This window comes from Cylas formicarius, unplaced genomic scaffold (genome assembly GCF_029955315.1).
Source record: "Cylas formicarius isolate icCylForm1 unplaced genomic scaffold, icCylForm1.1 PGA_scaffold_6__28_contigs__length_40554024, whole genome shotgun sequence".
Classification (NCBI taxonomy): Eukaryota; Metazoa; Arthropoda; class Insecta; order Coleoptera; family Brentidae; genus Cylas; species Cylas formicarius.
Genome location: NW_026844347.1, coordinates 33,336,652 through 33,357,366, shown reverse-complemented (window position 1 = coordinate 33,357,366; position 20,715 = coordinate 33,336,652). Strand labels below are relative to the sequence as shown.

Genomic DNA, 20,715 nt, shown 5'->3' with positions numbered 1-20,715 from the left:
ATAATTTTCCGGATGCAGTTGTTCTAATTTTATTGAAACCGATACTTATATCTGCTGGTTTAATTTTATCTATAATATACGATTTCACCTCCTCTACAGTTTGATCTCCTTTTGGTTTTATTATCAGACTAGGCGTGTTGATTATGTTCAATGTTTTAGGCAAAACACCAGTCTTTTTAGCGGGTATGTTTGCGTAGGTAGGTTGCACCTTACTAATTTCAATCACTTTTCCTTTCAAACGGTCTATATCATCCTTAAGGAGATGAATAATTTCATCCCTACTTTGTTGGTTCTTAGCCTCAAGCAAATTATGGAGCAATTCAAATGAATGAGGAGATCTTTTGACTTGTTAAGTGTTAACTTTCGTGTTATAGTATACCATCAAAACATATTTGCAAAGATTGTGATCATCGGTTAGAAATGTACTGCAGAACTGCGGATAATTACGCATTAGTCATTTTAAATAGTAATTGATTTTATGATTAAATAGAAATAGGTGAGGTTTTGCGAATCAAGCATAACCAAAAACAAAATTGCTTAGTATACAAATATAGATAGTAGTAGTAATAGATTGCTTTCGAAAAAAAAAGTAGCTCTTTATTTCCAAAAGAAGCCGCTTCGCGCTTTCTTGTCATAGAGGAACGCATTGTTTTTCTATCGTGCTCCTGCGGACCACTATGGAGCTTTCGCAAATTGGATGCAATTTTATTGTGCATACACGTTATAAAGCATTTTTTACTTACCGCCGAAGTTCAAAGTCACAACAAACTTTGATAAATATAAAAAATTTTGCAAGTAATAACGATTTCCAATTACATCATTCCAAGTATCTCGCGCACCCTGTATGATCCACGAAACTTGCAACTCTCTCCCTCTCTCGACACGATATCCGAGACTGTTTAAACCAAATTATCCCATGTTTTTCAGTTAAGGTTAATAACTTATCGAAAATGGCAATTTTCAGGGTCTTAGATTTTTTTTACCATAATGGATACACCCTGTACATATTTGAAAAAATTCCGGAAATGGAGGTTATAGCCCTGGATCTTCCACGTTTCCTAGTCCAAGAATTTTTCCAAAATAGTAAATGGTTTTCGGGAAAATAAGATTTTTCTGTGCGCTGTAATAATCAACGACGTCGTCGCACCTTGACAGCCCCGGAATAGTGATTTTCATATGGATTTTTTCAAATTTCTCGAGCAGTGCGTGTGATAGACGAAAACCGCAAATACAAGAATTGTAGCCTTTACGATTTTTGCTTTGCGGTTAATATTTTAATCTGGAAAAGAACTATAATTTAAAAATCATTTATATAATCTGAAAAATGCTTGAAATATATATTATAACACTGGACTCTCCGCATTTTCCAGTTAAAGAATTTTGCCGATCGGGTGAATCGTTATGGAGAAAAAAATGTTTTTCTGATAGCCAAAATTACCACAAGAAAATTTCAACCAACAAATTTCGAACAAACAAATAAAAATGAAAAAATAAAATTAATAAATACAAAAGCCAAATGCGAGCTTGACCAATATTTATAATATGAATTTTTTTGTGCAACCTTTGGGTTCTAAAAATAGGTTTTAGTGCAGTTTTCCTAAAAAAACACCAGATTGAAGGGAACATTTTTTGAAACACCGCAATTGTTTTGATTTGCAGTGTTATGCAAAATCAAATTTGAGTAATTTTACTACTCTATGTAAGGTTAAAATGAATATTATGTCACTCTAATTGAAGATAGTCTTTTGATTAAGTTTAATGTTAAGAAGAGTTGACATTATTGGACGTTTGTAAAAAGTAACAAATTAGTAGGAACACGATTGTGAGAAGAGTCATTTTATTGCATTGAAAACGTAGACGGTAATTTAAATAAAACACGAAAATGTAAAAAAACCAAACTTAAATTAAGCAGTAATCAATTAAAAAAAAATACATATTGTCAATTTTCATGTAAACCATTCTTTCCTGATCTGATAAGTTCTTAGTTGGTAATTGTTAATTTTTCTTATACACCAACCATTTTAATGGCAAACTGACCAAAAGTACAATAAATTTGTCTATATCTCAATTTTATTTTGTTTCCATGTTCAGTTATATAACAAAATCTCTCTGGAGTTTACAAACGTTCGATCAGAACATATGGAGTTATCAGTGCGGGTTTGATGTTCATCCGGGGGTTGCTGATTTATCGACCACATCTACAATACAGCCAGACGCCCAAAACTCTGCGATAAATTTACGGCATAGCGGTGTTGCGACTCCGTTATACATATTTACTGATTAAATCCTGTCAAACTTGTTTGCCTAAATATTAATTAACTGCTATCTCTTAATGGTTTTGTTAACTTCCGAAGCAGAACTTTACTCGTGGCAAAAAGGTGTAGCAATATATCGCGGTTAATCATTGTACCTACGCAGATTAGATAACTGTTCATTTTCGTGTAGTTTTAGCAATTTGCTTTTTCTGCACGTTTCGGTTTTCACTCTGGACCGTTAGTAAATTCTGGAAAATATTTGACGTTCAGTGGGTAACCATTTCTAAAATGTTATCCCTGTTTTGAGATCACGAATTCAGGGGCATTTTGGATTTCATTGAAAATATACTTACTGTCAGTTTGTAGCATTAGTAGTAGAAAAAAAATAGATAAGAACTAAAAGTCCAGATTTTCACGAAATTATAGATTTTTTCATGACAATTATTTCGACAACACCGTGTCTATCAAATGTTATATTTACAAACTACTTGCTACTATATATACCGAAAAATGACCATAAAACCTTAATTAATGTTGTTGTGAGAATTTAAGTTCAATAAAGGAGAGTTATTTAAATCTAATTGATCGTTAAGCAATACATTTGAATGGCTTCCAATAAATTTAATTTTCTACTTTTTGTGGCTGTATGTAAATTATGAAAATTGTCGTTAAAAATGTGTTTTTCTGTGTTTAAGTGTGTAGTATAATTAGAATCTAGACTATTGTTTTTAAACGCTCTTTTATGTTCGTTAATGCGTTTCTTGAAGGATCTACCTGTTTATCCAATATAATTTTTAGGACAAGATCCGCATTTCAACCTGTAGACACCTGATTTTTGAGATTTTGGACATTTCGTTTTATTGTTTTTTAAAAAATTTCCTATTGTGTTGTTTTAAACCACATTTTGACAAATGTTTTAAAACTTTTTCACTAGGTTCTCCTATGCATGTAATTGTTTTAAATTGTTCGTGTTCTGTATTAGATTTCGGACAAATAGAGTTGTTGTGTGGATTTGTTTTTATTTATAATTTTATTTATAATGGACGGATTGTAGCCGTTGAAAAATCTAATTTGCTTTGGTATGGTGCAAGTGGTATAAATAAAGGACCCAGAACACTCCCCTGAGGAAAAATGGAAGTGGTGAATTCTTAACTAACTTGAAGACTAAGATTAACAACTAATTCTACTTCTTTTTCCTTCTCTTGAGGTATTTTCCAACTTACCTTTCAGAGATGACGTAAAATAATCTGCCATTAACAAAAAAAAAGGACTCATACTAAATTAAAATTACATTTTTCTTAGATAAATGTTCCAGTAGCGGAAATCTCAAAAATGCTGAAAAAACAGGCGCCTAAAAACAATATGGCTAGGATGGAATCCCTCGCTGAAAGTAAAACCTTTACCGATAAAAAATATTGCTTTAACTGAGCCCTAATGTTCATCCCCACCACGATGGCCGTAAATCACATTGTAAAACAGATTTCCAAATATTTTCCATTAGGGTCGTGTGAGAGGGCTTATGCCGGGCGTTTACGACCAATAAAAGTAAAAAGGAAAATACGCCTTTTTAAACAGACTTTTATCTATTTTTCTTCAGGCTCTGTCGGTAAACTTTACGATATTTTTAAGGCCCGGTTAATGTTATATCGAATGCTTATTTAATAAATTCGCAAAATATTTTATTTACAATTTCATTACAAGAATAATAATACTATGGGTAGAGATTTAAGTCACTGCTGGTCAGTTGTTGATTTTGATCCTGCCTCTTCCACAATCCGTGCCAGATTTCTTTCAGGAGTCCCTCTCTCGTACAGAATTTTTTTACCTGATACGCGAGGTATGGCAGCCAGAGCGCACCTTTGAAAACCAGCAACTTCACCACCATTACACCAAAAAGTAACCCGTGCATAGCCAGTCCCACTAAGTAAGTTTTGATTAGTAAGACAATGCCTATGATCCACCCGTATAACTCCCTCTCTTTTTTGTTTAAGTGGGGGACGTGCTGCGTTATCGGATCTTTGCGGTTTTTTCCTTCACTCGCCTCTGCAAAAAAAATAACAATTCAGTCTTGGCTTTTAAGTGCGGCTCCACAGACGTAAACAAAAGCAAAAAGACTACAAAAGGTAAACCGCTATTTGACTTCCATTAACGGGGATAAATAATATGGTCGATTTCAAAATAGAAACTAACTATTAAACTTAAAATTCCCTTGGTTTAGTGGTAGTTTTAATACTTCTAATTTTTTATAGATTGAATAAAAATACAAACAAAATGAAAATGAAATAATTGTCGTAATAAAACTATAGAGACTAATGTTTTTCTGTAAAAAAAATCTTTTAAGAAAACGGATTAGAAGTTTTTCTTTTCAATTTTGTTCTACTCAAAATGACATAGATTAATGTTTATTTTCCATACTGTCTTTAACGAAGCTACCCCAAAGTCCTGACAGCAAAATACATAGATTTTCCTTAGTCTGAGTAATCTGGGATACCTTTAGAAAAGAATTATCTTGTTACTACCTTGCCAAGACTCTAACAGACTACTTGCTAGACTGCAAAGAATGTTTTTGGCTGCCGATATGAGTAGGTAACCCTTACCAAAACACATATTATTAGCATATTTGGATTTGCTTGATTCTTTTGGACATGTTATAATATTAAAATAATGTGAGCTTTTCATAAATATATAGTTTGTTGCGTACTGTTGTTGAAAAAAAATCAACATCTACCATTTTACATAATTTATATTTTTAACTGAGTTAGTTTTTGCAAGTCGAAAAATACACTGGAAGCATGAAAAATATCTTGTGTCTCAAAAACGAAAAGGGATGCCATCTTTCAAAAAAGTAGCACACCAAAGCATATGGGAACCGCATCTTAAATATAAGCGAGATTTATTTATAAATTTCTTCAAACAATCAACAATTTAACATGCAACGCGCAGCAAGAGATAAAGAAGAAGGAATGTCAAAAAGCGTCATTACCAAAAGACAGAAACTTAACGTTGCCTCAACCTTTCAATTCATTCACTGAGTTTCCGGATCGTGAAAAACCCCTTAGACAATTGTCTAACAATAAATTAGTGAAAATGTGTTTTTATTGTTCTATTCATTTGCCGATCTTCTTCGACCCCTAGATTGGATATTATTGGCCATTACTATTAATCCGCTGCTATTAATGTAATTTTAGTTGAAGGTTTTCGAATGACTGAATGATATAATAACGATTATCAGATTTTTACCTACATGCAACGTTTCTGACTTCAGATCAAACTCGTCGAAATTCGAAAATGACTTTAAAAGATCTATTCCGAGTTTATTTCACTTGCAATGCAATTTTTTCTTTTTATTAAACTTTTTTCTCATTGCATATTATCGCTAATTTGCCTGTTTTGCTAAAAAAATAATAGAAAATTTAACAAGTGTATTTATGTACTTAGATACTTTAGGATCTGGAAAGTAAATTAGGTATTTGTAAATAGCAGAATAAGTTGTATCTTTTAGTTTATATAGACCACAAGCTTAGGGATGTCAACATATCTATAAATAAAAGAGCGCCGAAGTCGAAAGATAAATTGACTCATCTAAAACAAGCTTTAAATGAAAATTTTACAAATATTCAGGTGACAATACATATCAAACAAAAAGTTCACATGAACATAATATGTCGTAAGATGTTGAAATTATTGAAAGAAAATCATTTTTCTTTAAATGTGACATTCTTACATTTACAGCACCACATCACTCAATGGAATCATCTTTGGCAATCTTAAGAACTTAATTTTTGTTTACATGTATGTATTGTCAACCATCCAAGTCTGCTACACTATTTTTTTACACCCTGTACTACAATATCAACATTGTTATTTAAAGGAAAGGAAAGTATATTACCACGTGTTAAATCGCCGTCATGATAGTGTATACAATGACGAACGCTACCAGCGCTGAGGCAATGATGTAGAAGCGCGCCAAGTTAGCAATAGGCATTAATTCCTTCATGTTACCGTCCGCCATTTTGGTAAGGTTAGATTCGGTGTTATTCTTTTGGCTCTTTATTGACGTGCGATTCGCGCGTATTAACTTGTTGTCTAAAAATTATACTTTTCATCATCAAATTCTATCTCGCCAACAACAACCTGCGCTGAAATTAACTTCGATAACGGAAAAAAGTAGCGAATTGTAAATCACCTGTCTGAATTACCAACAGTACCCTCAAAGTGCAAGCAGTCTGTTCAGCTCAGTATAATAAAATGTCTTAATGTTTCAAGCTACTGTAATACTTTTTATAAAACTTCTGGATTTCTCCGGCGTCGTTTTTTGCTGAGTCTTGTTTCGTCAATTATCATGTTGGCTTCTTCAGAGCTTGACTGAAACTGATGATTGGCGAAACGTCAGCAAGTTCGATTCAGCAAAAACCGACGCAGGAGGAATCCAGAAGTTTTGTAAAAAGTAATAAAATGTCCTGGTTTTATTTGAAAAAGATATCCTAAGGCAACTCTCCGAATAAACCAAACCAAACTATAACAGTAGAGTATTTATGTTCGATTGCATTATAATAATGTATTTCTAACTTTAGCTCGGAAACCTTCGTCTTTAAGTGCCGTCTTCGTTGCGAAGGTTCGCAATCATCAGTGCTATTCGTATTCGTGACACAGCCGACCGAAATAGTTGGTTTGTGGTGCACCCGAACCAGTCACGTAAGTTTCTCATCCATGAGTGACGCCTTCTTCCTACACTTGTCTTTCCTTGAATTTTTCCTTGTAATATCAGTTGGAGTAGTTGGTACTTTTCTCCTCTCATGACGTGTCCAAGGTACTGAAGTTTACGCTTTTTTACCGTAATGATCATTTCTTTTTCCTTTTTTATTCTTTTCAGGATTTCCATGTTGGTCACTTTATCGGTCCATTTTACCTTAAGTATTCTACGGTACAACCACATTTCGAACGCCTCAAGTTTCCTTATATCCAGTTTCTTCAGAGTCCAAGCCTCTACACCATAGTACAGTACCGACAAAACATAGCATCGCACCATTCTGATTTTTAAATCCAAGCTGAGATCGCTGCCACAGAGCACTCTTTTCATTTTCACAAATGTTGTTCTCGCCTGTCCTATTCTAGTTTTGATTTCTTCAGAGCAGTCGTTATTTTTATTTACAATTGTACCTAAGTATTTATAACTGTCAACTTTTTCCATGGAGTGGTTATTTATATGAATTTGTGAATTTACGTTTAGTGACAGTCCGAACTCTTCACTCGATGTATTAACTTTGTCTACTGCAATCTGTAATTCGTTTAGGTAGGTAGTTATCAGGATCGTATCATCCGCATATCTTATATTGTTGATAGGCACTCCGTTAATTTTTAGTCCTTTCGTTTCATCGTCCAATGCTCGTTTCATTATTTCCTCTGAGTAAAGATTAAATAGCATCGGTGATAGCACGCACCCCTGCCTAACGCCTCGACGGATTTCTATTTCTTCGGTGTTATTCCCTTCTATTTTTACCACTGCTTTTTGATTAAAATAAAGATTCGTGATAATTTTTATATCTCTGGTGTCTAAGTTCTTCTCTTTCAGAAGCTGGATAAGTTGTTCGTGTCGGACCCTATCGAAGGCTTTGTTGTAATCAATGAAACATATATAAAAATCCTGATTCATATCCATACATCGTTGGGCGAGAACGTTCAAGGCAAATATTGCTTCTCTTGTGCCTAAGCCACCTCGAAACCTTAGAGGACATTAAATGCGATTTAATTTATAAGATGGACTCACCATTTTATCACTTTTATCACATTTATCCATTTATAAGAAATTTCTTTGCTCGAGAGTTGTATATTTCGTAAATATATGTATTCGTTGGAAATATGAAATATTTTATTCGTTAATAATGTAATTTTACAATCTAAGAAAAGAGTGTTTAGTTAATTTGGAAAAATGAAACCTGTTGTTTAGTTGAAAAATATACATTAAAACAATAAAATTATCGGACATTCTAGGAAGAATATTAAATGAGAATTGTGTCTCCAGTCTAAATATACTAAAATTATAAAAAGATTATACAGAATCTCATAATAAAAATTTGACAGTCTGATCTTCGTTTTTTTTATTGCTTTACAGATGAATTCAAAATTTGTGTTTTTTTTTTAATAATAAATTTAAAAAACTTTTTCAGAAAGTTTTCTCAAAACGAATAATATTTTGGACTCACCCGGTATATTAATTATTCTGAGCATTTGCTAGAGAGCTTGTTTTATAGAAAGATTGTGATACATGATGAATTAAAATACGTGTTGCAGAGTTTTCGTTAGTTCTGGTTAAATGCAGGCAACTTTAATGTCTTATATTAGTTGAACAAAAGTACCCACATCTACCTCTACACACTTTACATACTTTAATGCCAATCTAAAGTCATGGACTTTTTACTCCCTTATATTATATGGCAAATATCATCATGTATGACCTGCTTAACATTAACTAATTATTGGTGCACTAAAACACGTAGTATCTGACTTAAAACTATATTCCCTTCATTATTTACATTTCTCTGTATTCTATAGCAATATTTAATTCCACCCGTAGTTATCTTGTCGCAATCTACAACAATATATTTTTATCACAAATTATTTATTACTTATCGTTTTATTTTACCCAAACCAGGAGCTCCCGTGACTCGGTGCAACTTCTTCGACAATGTGGTGTGGCTCGTGGTGTTTCTCGCAAGTCTGCCTGATGTGACTCAAGACAGACGGGAACGCTATCGCGGCGAGCAAGATAATCTTCTTTATCACCAAAAGAACGAAGAAAACCATGCCCAGTACCATTTTGATCTTCAACAACTTCGCCATTATTAATATGGATATTATGAACACTTTTTTCCATTTCTTTCCCCTCGCCTCGCCGATATCTGAAACAAGCGACAGTTCCATATTATCTATTGGTTTGTACGATTGCGGCTATAAATAAAAAATAACAAAATTTTAACTTAACTCGGTTGGTTCACGGGCAGCGTTCGTTTCCACCATCGCACGCAAAAATCACAAATTTTAGGTAAATTAACTTTAGTGTACTGTTCCTAGCCTTAATTTTGTTTTTAATAGCGTATTCCATCATCCAGATTTAAGTTAAAAACATGTTATTGAATGATTTATAGCAATAATCGGCAGTGAAAACTTGTTACACGATATAATAAAACAAGTTTCATATACGCCACTTTAGTCACTACTTTTATATGGCACGAGGGAAAGCAGCGGAGCGAGTGTTTAATAAACGGGTGACTAATAGTTGTCAGTACATTTTTTAAAACAGCACGAATATATAACAATGGCTAAAATGTGTGTGTGTAAGTCATACTTTCCGCACGCTTAATCCGGGCATAATTGTGTAATGTTTCACTGAAATCACTGTAATAAACTCTTTAGTCTAAACTCAATTTAAAATAGAATAAGTAAATATATTATCTTATAACAATAGAATTGTTGGCAAACAGTTACAAATGGAAATATATTAATAAACATTATTTCATTAATATCACTTATTTAATAATTTCTTCTATTTTTATTCAGTTGAACTTCTAGTAAAACTAATATTAAAATGTTTCTTTAAACACCATCATTCATTTCATTACTATAAACGTCAGCATTTTACAAACCCATTAACTAATAACATATCCATTAACTGTGCTCTGAGGAACAAGTGCCGAAACCTCGACACAGAGGTAGTATTCGTCACTTCAATTTTAATCTCTCGTATAATACAATAAATAACCCATATGAGACAATTCAATTCAATTTAAGTCAATATTATAATTATATTATCAATTCACAAATTAACTACACTAAAGTCGATATATACAGTGTCTCTCATGATCATGGTATTATAAACATATGGTTTATAGATATTTTTCGTCCAACCTGTCCCCTTACCCCAACACTGGTTAATGTAAAAACGTAGAATAAAAAAAATTCTCAAATAAGAATTCCAACTATATAAAAAAAAAGTATATTCCGAGAAATAACATGTAATTTTTGAGCCAGTTTCCCACCTAACTATATAACGAAAAAACTGTTTCAGAAATCGGTCTAGGATACATAGAACAATAACAAATAACTTTAGTTTTGGTTAACTAACTTTAAATAACTTTAGTTTTATTAATAAAAGAGGACCCAAACAATCATTTTTTATTATTGTTTCGAAAAAGGTTTAAGACACCAAAATTAAATTTAGCTCACTGCTAACGCAATTTTAATATTTTGTAGGGGAGCGAAGCTAAAAGGGACACCCATTTACTTTTCCCCAACTTTGTTTAATGTAAAAGAAGCAAAAAACTCCTGTTTAGAAGTAAGTATTGCTGACCGAATTAATAGATTGTTTAAAGTAATTTTCATAGGTGAGAACGAACTATCTCAGGGAACAGCGAATGTGTCAAGAACAACGATGAAACAATAATACTGTAAACTATTTTGTACTTAAATGTTGTCAGCAATAACTTTTATAGGCCCAATCGAAGGTATGTCTATATTTTTCTATTTTCTAAAAACTATTTCAAAAATACCTCTCTAAAACTTATATGATTTGTTTTATGAATTCAGGGCGCCGGAATCGATCCGCAGAAGCGCCGATAGTCCCCTAAAATTTATTTTCTAAACGAATTCGCGTCCCATGTTTCCCATTTTGTTGGTTTTTTTCATAATACAAACGCATATACTGCGCGTCACGCGACGAACCCACGTTCGAATTGTTTCAGCTCTTTCAATATTCACGTAATAAATTTTCAGATAAAAAGTTTTTCTGCGAACGGCACATAAATGGAATGATAACCAAATCACTGGCTCCCGGCAAAAACTCAATTTATCCCCAGTTTCCGAGCAAACTGATTTCATTATGGAGTTGTACTTGAACTGCATGTGCGTAATATTAAAAATAGAATGAAATATATTACTCAGAAAATATCCACTCCATTATATTAGTACAAAATTTACCCAATGCTCATTGTATGACGTTAATGATTAATATAAAGCACAAAACAGTTATTTCTGTATCTAGTGGGCCAAATGCTACTTGTAATACAAAAAAGAGTGGAACTTACTTAAAATTCTTCAAAATAATTGTTGCAACTGTGGAAATAAAATGAAAATTTTTAATTAATTATTGTTGAACATTCACCAATAACAAAGGGTAAAACACAAAAATCCCACAAGTAAAGTAGGAAACTGTTTGTAGAACAAGAATGTTGCTGTAGCAATTCCAGGTTCAGTAATCATTTCCATTTTTAACTTTGAAATTTTTCGTTGTTGAGGAAGTTTTGAAAATATTGCTGTTAAAAAAAAAATTTGGAATTAAAGGGTTAAGAGTGTTTCCTTCACGATGTAATTACCATAATGTATAATACCGCAAAATGCGAAAATTATCACTTATTTTTTATTTTATTTTATTTTCTTAGCCCCAGTTGCACCACCTGATGACAGAATAACCCAAAAATTAGTTATTAAATTTATTTATCACAAAATTTCGTAGACTTCAGAAAATAGGTAGCCCTACGCTAGTGTTTAATCGATATAGTGCAAATAATTAAATATAAACATAATAATAATAAATAATAATAAAAAAATAGAGCAATAGGAAATTATTATTAGGACCATAAAAATATATTAAAATGTAATAAACAAACGAAAATTCAAAGTGTGGTATGTGTAGCTAATTTTTGGTCTGCAAAACAAAAAATAGCGAAAGAGCACGGTGTTTCAAATTATGTTTGAGAAAAGATTAACTAAGCATTTCATGTTAAGGGAATATTATTCAAATCGTGTCCATATTACACAAAATTACAAATGATTTTATCTTCTAAATTATTGTCTACGCTATGGAAAGGAGAACATGTTTGACTATGTGGAAGTGATAAGAATGGTTGAATAGTGCAAGATCATATTCGCTTCCTATAAAAATATCTAGTGTATAATAAATATATAACAATCGCACGAAAGACAAAATCGTCAATGAAAAAATGCATTAATGAATTAATCTTCTTATGTGTCCGCTAAGTTACTGAATCAATACGCCGAGGTTACTCATCCAGAGCGTTTTTAGACTAAATTAAAAAAAAAACTGTTTTTGGAAATTACATATAATAAGTTATTTTTTTGTACTTTTGTTAAATATAGATTAGCTTTGTCAATTGTACTGCTTTAATTGTTGTTATATTAATTTAATTTTTGTTTCTGCCTATTTCAACCTTTTTCTCACGGTTATTGTTATTGTTAAACTATTGTTATTGTTAGCTCATTTACTGATTAATTTTTTTTATGTTTTGTATTATATTTGCTAAAAAATTTGCCCTATTGTAAGTTGATTTATGGAATTTTTGTGTGTCAGTGAAAAATAAAGACGTTTTTATCTATTTGTTTATTTATTAACTTCAAAATAAAACATGCGCTTCAAACCTTAAACGTGAAATTTTTTTAAAAATTTCCAAAAGGAATTTTGGTGTGTCAACAAAAAACTATATTTTTCATAGATTCTACAGATATGTATTAAATATTGTTAGGTTTGTATAGATTTTCCCAAAATTTTTGATTTGTCTTATAGTGAAATATATTGTTATTGAATTTTTTTCACATAAAATCTCCGCACTATTCTTCATTTCTACGTCGTGCATAAGAAAATGTTATTACGTTGTGCATGAAACGATGATGGAGTTTATCGGATCAGTTATTAAAGTCAGTATTTTCTTTGGCGTCATATCCACAGTCTTATCATAAAAGGCTGAATTTTTATGAACTTTGGGGTTTAGCGATGTCGGCACCATATTATCTTGTGAAGGTACATTAGCTTCAGATTTAAAATTTAAATCGCACGAAAAGTGAGGAGAAAATGCTTGTCAAATACCTGTGGTTCAAAAAGGGCGTTTCTTACAACGGCATTTGTTTCTTCGATAACTAGGCCTAATTTTCGCACAATCGATGTTCAGCTACTAACCAGCAATGGTACATAGTATTGATTTGTGTGGTTAAACTCTGAATAACCGGCCCATAGGGAAGCAAATGGTGTCTAGTCGCAAAATGAATGAATATGTTGATAAAACTAATTTTGTATGTGTGAGTGTTCAAAAATCTGTGATAAGAAGACCAGCAACATCATATCATGTTTCGTTAATTGGTATATATATATATATATCGATATATATAGAAAGATATGTATTACTTAGTAAAAAAAGGCACGTGTCAAGTAATTTATCTAAAAGAAATCTAAGTTTATAGCTCGTAACTTTCTCTCAGTGATCCTTAACCTCCTGAAATAGCAGATTTTACAATATGGTTGGTTAATGTTCCAGGCAAGACGTCATGAAACTTTTACCTTGTGACAAAGGAGATTTCATTGTAAGAGGTCGTAATAATTAGACGAAATTAATTTAAGGGAATTTTATGGTAATAAGTAGTTTAAAGCCAGTCTGATTCTGACGACACTTCAAGAAATATTCAGAACTTAAGTTCCATAGAAATTAAATATATATATATATATATATATATATATATATATATATATATATATATATATATATATATATATATATATATATATATATATATATATATTGTACTATGTGAGGAATGACATGTTGAAAAAACTCGTAAGAAAATTAATAACGAAATATATATTTTTTAAGTCAGCAGTGCAATTTATAGTATCCAAAAAAGTAACTTACCTAAAGTGAACAAAGGTACATTTTCTACGGGTCTCTTGAGAGAAGACAGATCGTTTTCTCTTAAAATGGCTGAACTTACTAAATTTAAAGAAAAACTGCAAAGAAGTGAAAGAATCCGTATAAGAGCCTAAAAATCTAATACTTATTTGGTGACATGTTTCCGTAAAACTATTGGGTTGTTCGGAAAGTCATTTCGTTTTTTTTGGGGAAAATGAAAGACAGTTTTCGTATAATGAATAAATATTTTATTAAATTATATATTGGCCATTCTGGTCCAACACCTTTTGCCATCTTTCTGGCATTAACATAATTCCCCTCTCATAAAAGATTTGGTCCTTGCTGGCAAAAAACTGGGTCAGGTGGTTTTTGACATCTTCATTTGAGGTAAAGGTTTTGCCATCCAAAAAATTTTGCAGGGACCGGAACAAATAGTAGTCGGAAGGCGCCAGATCTGGAGAATATGGTGGATATTGCAATACGTCCCATTCAAGCTGTAAAAGTTTTTGGCGAGTGACCAAACTTGTGTAAGGTCTCGTATTATCCTGGTGGAACACTACACCCTTCCTGTTGATTAATTCGGGCCTCTTCTCTTTAAGTGAATCATTCAATTTGTCCAGTTGATGACAATAGACTTCTGAATTAATCGTTGTATTGTCCGGCAAAAGCTCAAAAAAAACGATTCCTTTGACATCCCACCAAACGGAGAGCATTACCTTTTTTTGGTGAATGTTGGCTTTTGACACGCTTTGAGCCGGTTCGTCTTTTCTGCTCCATGACCTCTTGCGTTTAACATTGTTGTATACAACCCATTTTTCGTCCCCAGTAATAATCCGCTTCAAAAATGGATAATTTTCTTGACGTTTGAGGAGTGAATCACACACGTCAACGCGACGACACAAATTTCGCTCCGTAAGGACATGGGGCACCCACACATCGAGCTTCGAGGTTAAGCCCATTCCTTTCAAATGGCCATAAACAGTCGAATTTGACAAATTTAATCTCTCACCGATCTCTCGTGTGGTTATTCGCCGATTTGCATCAACTAATGCCTTTATCGCATCTTTGTCAGCTTCGACCGGCCTTCCAGACCGTGGTGCATCTTCGACATCAAAATTGCCGGATCGAAATTTTGCAAACCAGTTCTGGCACTGGCGTACTGCTAACACGCCTTCTCCATACACATCCGTCAATTTTTTTCTCGCTTGGACAGCATTTTTACCTTTTCTGAAGTAAAAAAGTAAAATATGACGAAAATGCTGCTTATTGCTCTCCATATTTAAAAGGGCACCAATCAAAAACTACTGCGTAGAATTAATAGAACTTTTTCACACACAATATCAGCTCTCAAGACATATAATGGTTATGCGGCTTAAGTGTGAAGTTGGTTTCGAAAAAACGTAATTAAGTCCTCTGACGGGAAAAAACGAAATGACTTTCCGAACAACCTTATAAATATACTCTTTTTTAAACAATTTAGTTTAACAAGTTACTTTTTTGCAGTGACTTTGGGAGTTGAAATTCCTTCCTAGGTAGTATAAGTACAAATATAAGATTTGTTGACTTTTTTGGACCAGATTATTAAAATTGTAAAGTGATTTAATTCCATAGTTTTACCAAACAAAATTCTGGAAGAATATATTACACATTGTGTAAAGATTTATTTAGATTGCGAGTTTTTATTTTTGTTTTTGAATTGGGTGTTTTAAAATATCGCGTATTATCATAAACTGAGAGTATTCTTTTCATTGCATTTATTTTAGCTTTGATACTAGTTTGATAATACTTTGATTTTTTTTTCATATTATTGATGTTACTTTTGTAGGTTAATAAATAGAATGTTTAAAAATTAGAAAAATAGGAACAAGATAAATGCAACGATAACGCCGGTATCAATTAACCAAAATTGGCGGCAAATTTAGGTTGTGTTTAGTAGTAATTCTTGAGGTCATTTCTAGTAGAAGTGGTAATTTAGTGCACACACATCCACTAGTCGAATCCTCCTCGTCTTCAGCTAATATCTACTTTTAACCTGAACGAGAAATGAGGAAATCCCAGACCTTATAATTTACAAACAATCCCGAATAACCTCAAAGGGCATTTATCATTTCGTTAACATGTTGGTAAGTTATCTCTGACGAAAGGTAACTTGAATCCCCCTGCCTTTCCGAGTGGCTGATGTTCATTGCGGAGTATTTGTTTAACGATGCGTTAAAGTGGGAATTTTCGTGACCCTACTACGAATAGCCGCAAAATACGGTACATTTTCGACCCAAGTAGCAAAAGCATTTATTAAGGCATTTAGAAGTTACACGATGCGTTTTAATTGTACCGAAACGAACGGAAGGTAGAGAATAAAAGGTAAACAAATTTAAATTATATTCGGTTGCTAAATTTCTAAATGATAACTCGCCATACATGCAAAAGGACAACAGAGCGACCCAAAAATAATTTTTGCGAATATGGAGTTACGTTGGAATTGAAATTAGACTCTTGTTATTAAACCTTATTCGTTCAAAAATAATGGCCGTAAGTACTTAGAGGGTGTAGAATTAAATTAAACGAGCACATTAAAATCAATATTTGTCCATAAAAAAAATTGTATAAAACTTCAACCGTTCAACGTGGTCGCTGAGAGTCGATTCGATCGTTTTTAGTTCATATATGTAAAATTTTTACCCCATATCCAGCTAAAGCTTGTGTGTGTGAAATTTAGGGGCAAGGCCTACAAAAACATAGCAGCCTGCGACGAATCAATGTTTACCATCCTTAGAGCCACTATATTGTCTAAAACTATGGGTTTTATTTAAACCTTTTGTAAAATTAAATGAATTGAATTGCAGAATATTCTATACAAATGTTGCAATACCTTTTTTTGATATGACCCATAATAAAGCCTGTACGTGGGAATCAAAATGTAGTCGGGCACCCTGTATGATTTATAATACTATACATACTATACAACATATTACAGAATAATATTAAAGTCTACACTTGAGATGAGGTACTCAAGACCCTACATTTTTTCTTCTTTGGGCTTCTTGGATCTCTGGGCTCAGTTCCATAATGATTTGGTCGGGTTTCTGCTGTTGGATTTGATTTTGACTAACTTGGTGGTAAACGCATTAGTCATATTTTAACAAACGTTTCAACAATATCTTTGCTGGTGAGTCAGTCGCTAAACTCTTGTTTCCTCCAAGTCGAAGTGCCTTTAATATGGATCGTGAACAATAGCTACATTGTACATAACCGCTACTGTGTTAGTCAGAAAGTAATCTTCAAAAACATCAGACATTCGTGATAATCTCCTGGACGCTTCCAACGTGTCCAATTATTAGTCTTCTTTCTCTTCGTCATGGAACTTTAATACCCGTGCAAAATGACTTCTTCGTTTACTGATAAACAAGAATTATTACAGCTTCTTTTCAATACTTACAATATCAAATTGACAATTTAAATAATGTTAAATTAACAGCACAACAAACTTTTGGCGAAAAATGATCCTCTTGCTTTTCAGATGCTGCCCTAAATCTATATTGTAAAATTTGTCGGTTTTAGACCAATTTTAAAAAAGCGTTAAAAATTGTTGGGCCATGAAAAAAATGCATTTACAGCCTGTAAAATAGAAGCGGTTTTCGCAAGCCTGACTTATTTTTTGTAAAACGAAAGATGCAGGAAGCAAATCTGTCATTGTGGTTTACATTTCTAAGTATCCATTCTCTGGTAAATAACCAAGATGGGACACACTGTACATAATTTGCCGCTCTCTACCGATGGTATAACCTCATGCATATCAAAAATGTTATTCTAAATAAAAAATTGGTGTTTGGCAGACATCTGCTTACATTCGATGTATTGTTTCTATAAAACACGCTTAAGCGATTGTGTTTTCGATCGTTTTGTATGCTTAATACATTTTATGAATAAAATTACGGAGATGATTACGCTTTTACGCACTTTTCTCCCTCGGAAGCAATTTGCGTAAAGCTATGTGGGCAACATTAGGAAAAGCACATGGTGTGAAATAACTTTTTTGCATTTAAAGTTTGTTTCACCAACATAAATACCAGTTAATTTCATTTCTGCAGTTTCTGTATTATCCATTATCCCATAATTAATTCTTATATAATGTTAGGTACGTTTTATTTTATTTACAGAATATATTAGCTTTCAAAGTCTTGGAGTAGAGGTTGAAGCGAGAGATTAGAAGTCACATTGTCTCATGCTCCTTATTGAAAACGACCATTGTTTTAACAGCTAACCAAATAGGGGAAAATTTTGTGAACTATGTAATTTAAGAGCAAAAAATCCTGAAGAAGTGGTGCCCGTATATTATAAATGCATTTTATAATTGGATAATTCGACTTTCAATTTAGTCGTCGTTTCATCAATTCCGCAAATTAAATATTCGTGACTTCGTAAAACCATTATTGGAAAATAAGCACTTTTTTGATGTACGTATCCCAATAGATTTCTTTTTTATTTACAATCCATCGTTTTAATTGCATATTACGCTTTTGCTTTTAGCGATATTTACAAAAGTCAACAGGATTTTAAAACAATTATATAGCAAATGCTTAGCTAAAATTCATTTATGTTTTTAAATTTCTGTCAATAATTGTTATATCGATCATTTTGAGAATTGTCAATAATTTTTGTAATTAGTTACTATTGCTTAATTTTGGTTGTTTTTTATTAATTTGGTTAGTTGGTTAGTAAGTTAGTTGGTTATTGAGTCAGATGTAGTTGAGTACTAAGATTTTTTCTACAAATTTCTATTTTCTTTTTTTAATTATGTTATTATTCTTGTATGACAGTTCTTACCTGTCATGAAAAATGCAGAATATTTTGTGAATGTAACAACGCCAACGTCAATTGAAGCGTCACCACCATTCTTTATTAATTTAATTTAATAAAAAAAAAATAATTTAAATAAAATAATAAAAAATTAATATAATTAAAATTAATTTGTTCAACTCAATTTTTACTAGTGGCCAATTTCTTCTTTGAGTTAAACTTCATTATTTTTTATCAAGAGTTCTCAAAATAAATCCAGGAATAATAATAATATTAAAATAAAATGTGAATATATCATTGTTTACATTGACCTTAGTTTTCTTAAACTTAATTTAATTATTCTTCAAGTATCGGTGTAACTTTTTCAATTGACATTCACAGCAATACGTCGGTTGGTATGTTGGATGTTAAAAAAAATTAAATTGAATTTTATTCATTTTTCTACAATATTTGAGACATACTGTGTAGCGTTGACGTGTATTAACTTCAACCCAAAATCATACCTGCGCCAAGAAGAAAATTGCGCACAATATTTTTCAAAAGACCTGACAAAAACTGAGCTGACCTTCATCTATGGGAAAACGTTGAAACAATGCCGTAATTACGTGTTTATTTGAATTAATGATTTAAAATTAAAAATCCCTCTATTGCTTCGTTGGTGTATCCAGACGGTTTTTACAACAAATCTCGAGCTCAAAATCGAACCCATGACATGTAAATCGATTTTGCTCTATCTAGATTTAGTTAATTTAATATGACCATCCTATACAGTGTGAGCCATTTAAACTATTTTTATTGAATGAATAACCAGCAAAATTGCATAAAAAATATTAAATAAAAAAATAAACTTTAGCCATTTCTAGAAAAAAGAAAAAAGTCACAGTGGCATATGCATCTACTTGCGTGGTTTTAATTGTAGCATTGTATCAGAATTTTAAAAAAGCATTGGAAAACAATCAGCATTGACTTTTATTTAAATACCTATTATTGCTCAGCAGTTCATAAGTCTCCTTTTCATAATGTAGTCGGAATTTTTAAATTAACATTTTGACCGGGCTATCCATGAAGTTAGGCAACCTCTTTGACGTGCTCGTGTTCTACTTTTTTCACCAACTAACCAATGGCATCATGTGATTCAACGGTTTGTGCATTCTTCAATGCCTCAGAATTGAGAAGGCGTTAAATGTTTGACGGTTAGCCAATGTTGCTGGCAAATATTTGATTAGTTTTGGTTAGTTTCTGCTTTTCTGTTGTTTAGTTGAGAAGAGAGGGCATATACCGCCCAAGCAATATTTCATTACGGTCAGACATTTAACGTATTGTTCTAATTTTAAAAATTTATAAAAATCAGTTGTTCCGTAATCCTATAGCAAATTTTTAAAAATTTTATCTGTTTTGATATTTCAATTTATTTGTACTAATATAATAATAATAAATATGTTAATTTAAGTAGGTATTGTTTTCAGTCGGTGTGGGTAATTAAGCTAATGGGAATACTTTGAATAAGAAATATCATCAATAATTAATTACCTGTAGATTTCTCGTCGACAACGTTGTTCAAAATTCTTCCTTCGACGACGTCGATTCCTTCGGGTACCTGAACAGCAACCGCATGGGTGTTTATAAAATTAAACACCTTCCTTTTCAAAAACTTTAACAATTTCTCCCACCCGGCGTCACTTTCGAAGTACCTCGGCATTGGTAACAATAACTGTTTGTCTGGTATCGCGTTGGCTTTTATCACTCTTATTGCACTATCTTTCGGGATTTGAAATTCGAAATTTTCGACAAATTGTAAAAGTCTGTAGGTGGCACAATAGTAGGGCCTTTTAGTTTCGACACATCTCTTGTAGAAATCTTTTACATACTCGTCCGATTTTATGCCATTTGATAAACAAACTACCATAACGCTTAGTAAAATAATGCTCATTTTGAAAAACGTGCAGGTCCAGAAATCAACACCCAACTAATCT

The 20,715-nt window shown here is 32.3% G+C and overlaps 1 protein-coding gene and 1 long non-coding RNA gene across 3 annotated transcripts; one reads left to right on the top strand and one right to left on the bottom strand.

Moving 5' to 3' along the window:
- Window positions 1–4,324: 4,324 nt before the first annotated feature.
- Window positions 4,325–12,477, top strand: LOC132702910 (uncharacterized). Of its 2 annotated transcripts, XR_009618990.1 has the most exons (5): window positions 4,325–4,378; window positions 6,830–6,950; window positions 8,908–10,587; window positions 10,637–10,756; window positions 11,025–12,477. It is a non-coding gene; the product is annotated as an uncharacterized LOC132702910 (long non-coding RNA). The 2 variants fall into 2 exon arrangements; XR_009618989.1 differs by having other exon boundaries at window positions 10,637–12,477.
- LOC132702907 (uncharacterized) lies at window positions 8,790–20,673 on the bottom strand. The gene is made up of 3 exons (XM_060671767.1): window positions 20,273–20,673; window positions 8,899–9,154; window positions 8,790–8,844 (listed from the first exon to the last, which is right to left on the bottom strand). The coding sequence occupies exons 1-3, from the start codon at window positions 20,670–20,672 to the stop codon at window positions 8,814–8,816; spliced, it is 687 nt and encodes a 228-aa protein (XP_060527750.1). The 5' UTR covers window position 20,673; the 3' UTR covers window positions 8,790–8,813.
- Between the last annotated feature and the right edge of the window lie 42 nt (window positions 20,674–20,715).

Excerpts from the sequence above, each read along its gene's own strand:
- LOC132702907 (XM_060671767.1), bottom strand. The coding sequence starts at position 20,672 with ATGAGCATTATTTTACTAAGCGTTATGGTAGTTTGTTTATCAAATGGC. Across the intron at positions 9,155-20,272 it reads TGTCGACGAGAAATCTACAG|ATATCGGCGAGGCGAGGGGA; the intron begins GTAATTAATTAT and ends CGCTTGTTTCAG. Across the intron at positions 8,845-8,898 it reads CACGGGAGCTCCTGGTTTGG|ATTGCGACAAGATAACTACG; the intron begins GTAAAATAAAAC and ends ATATTGTTGTAG.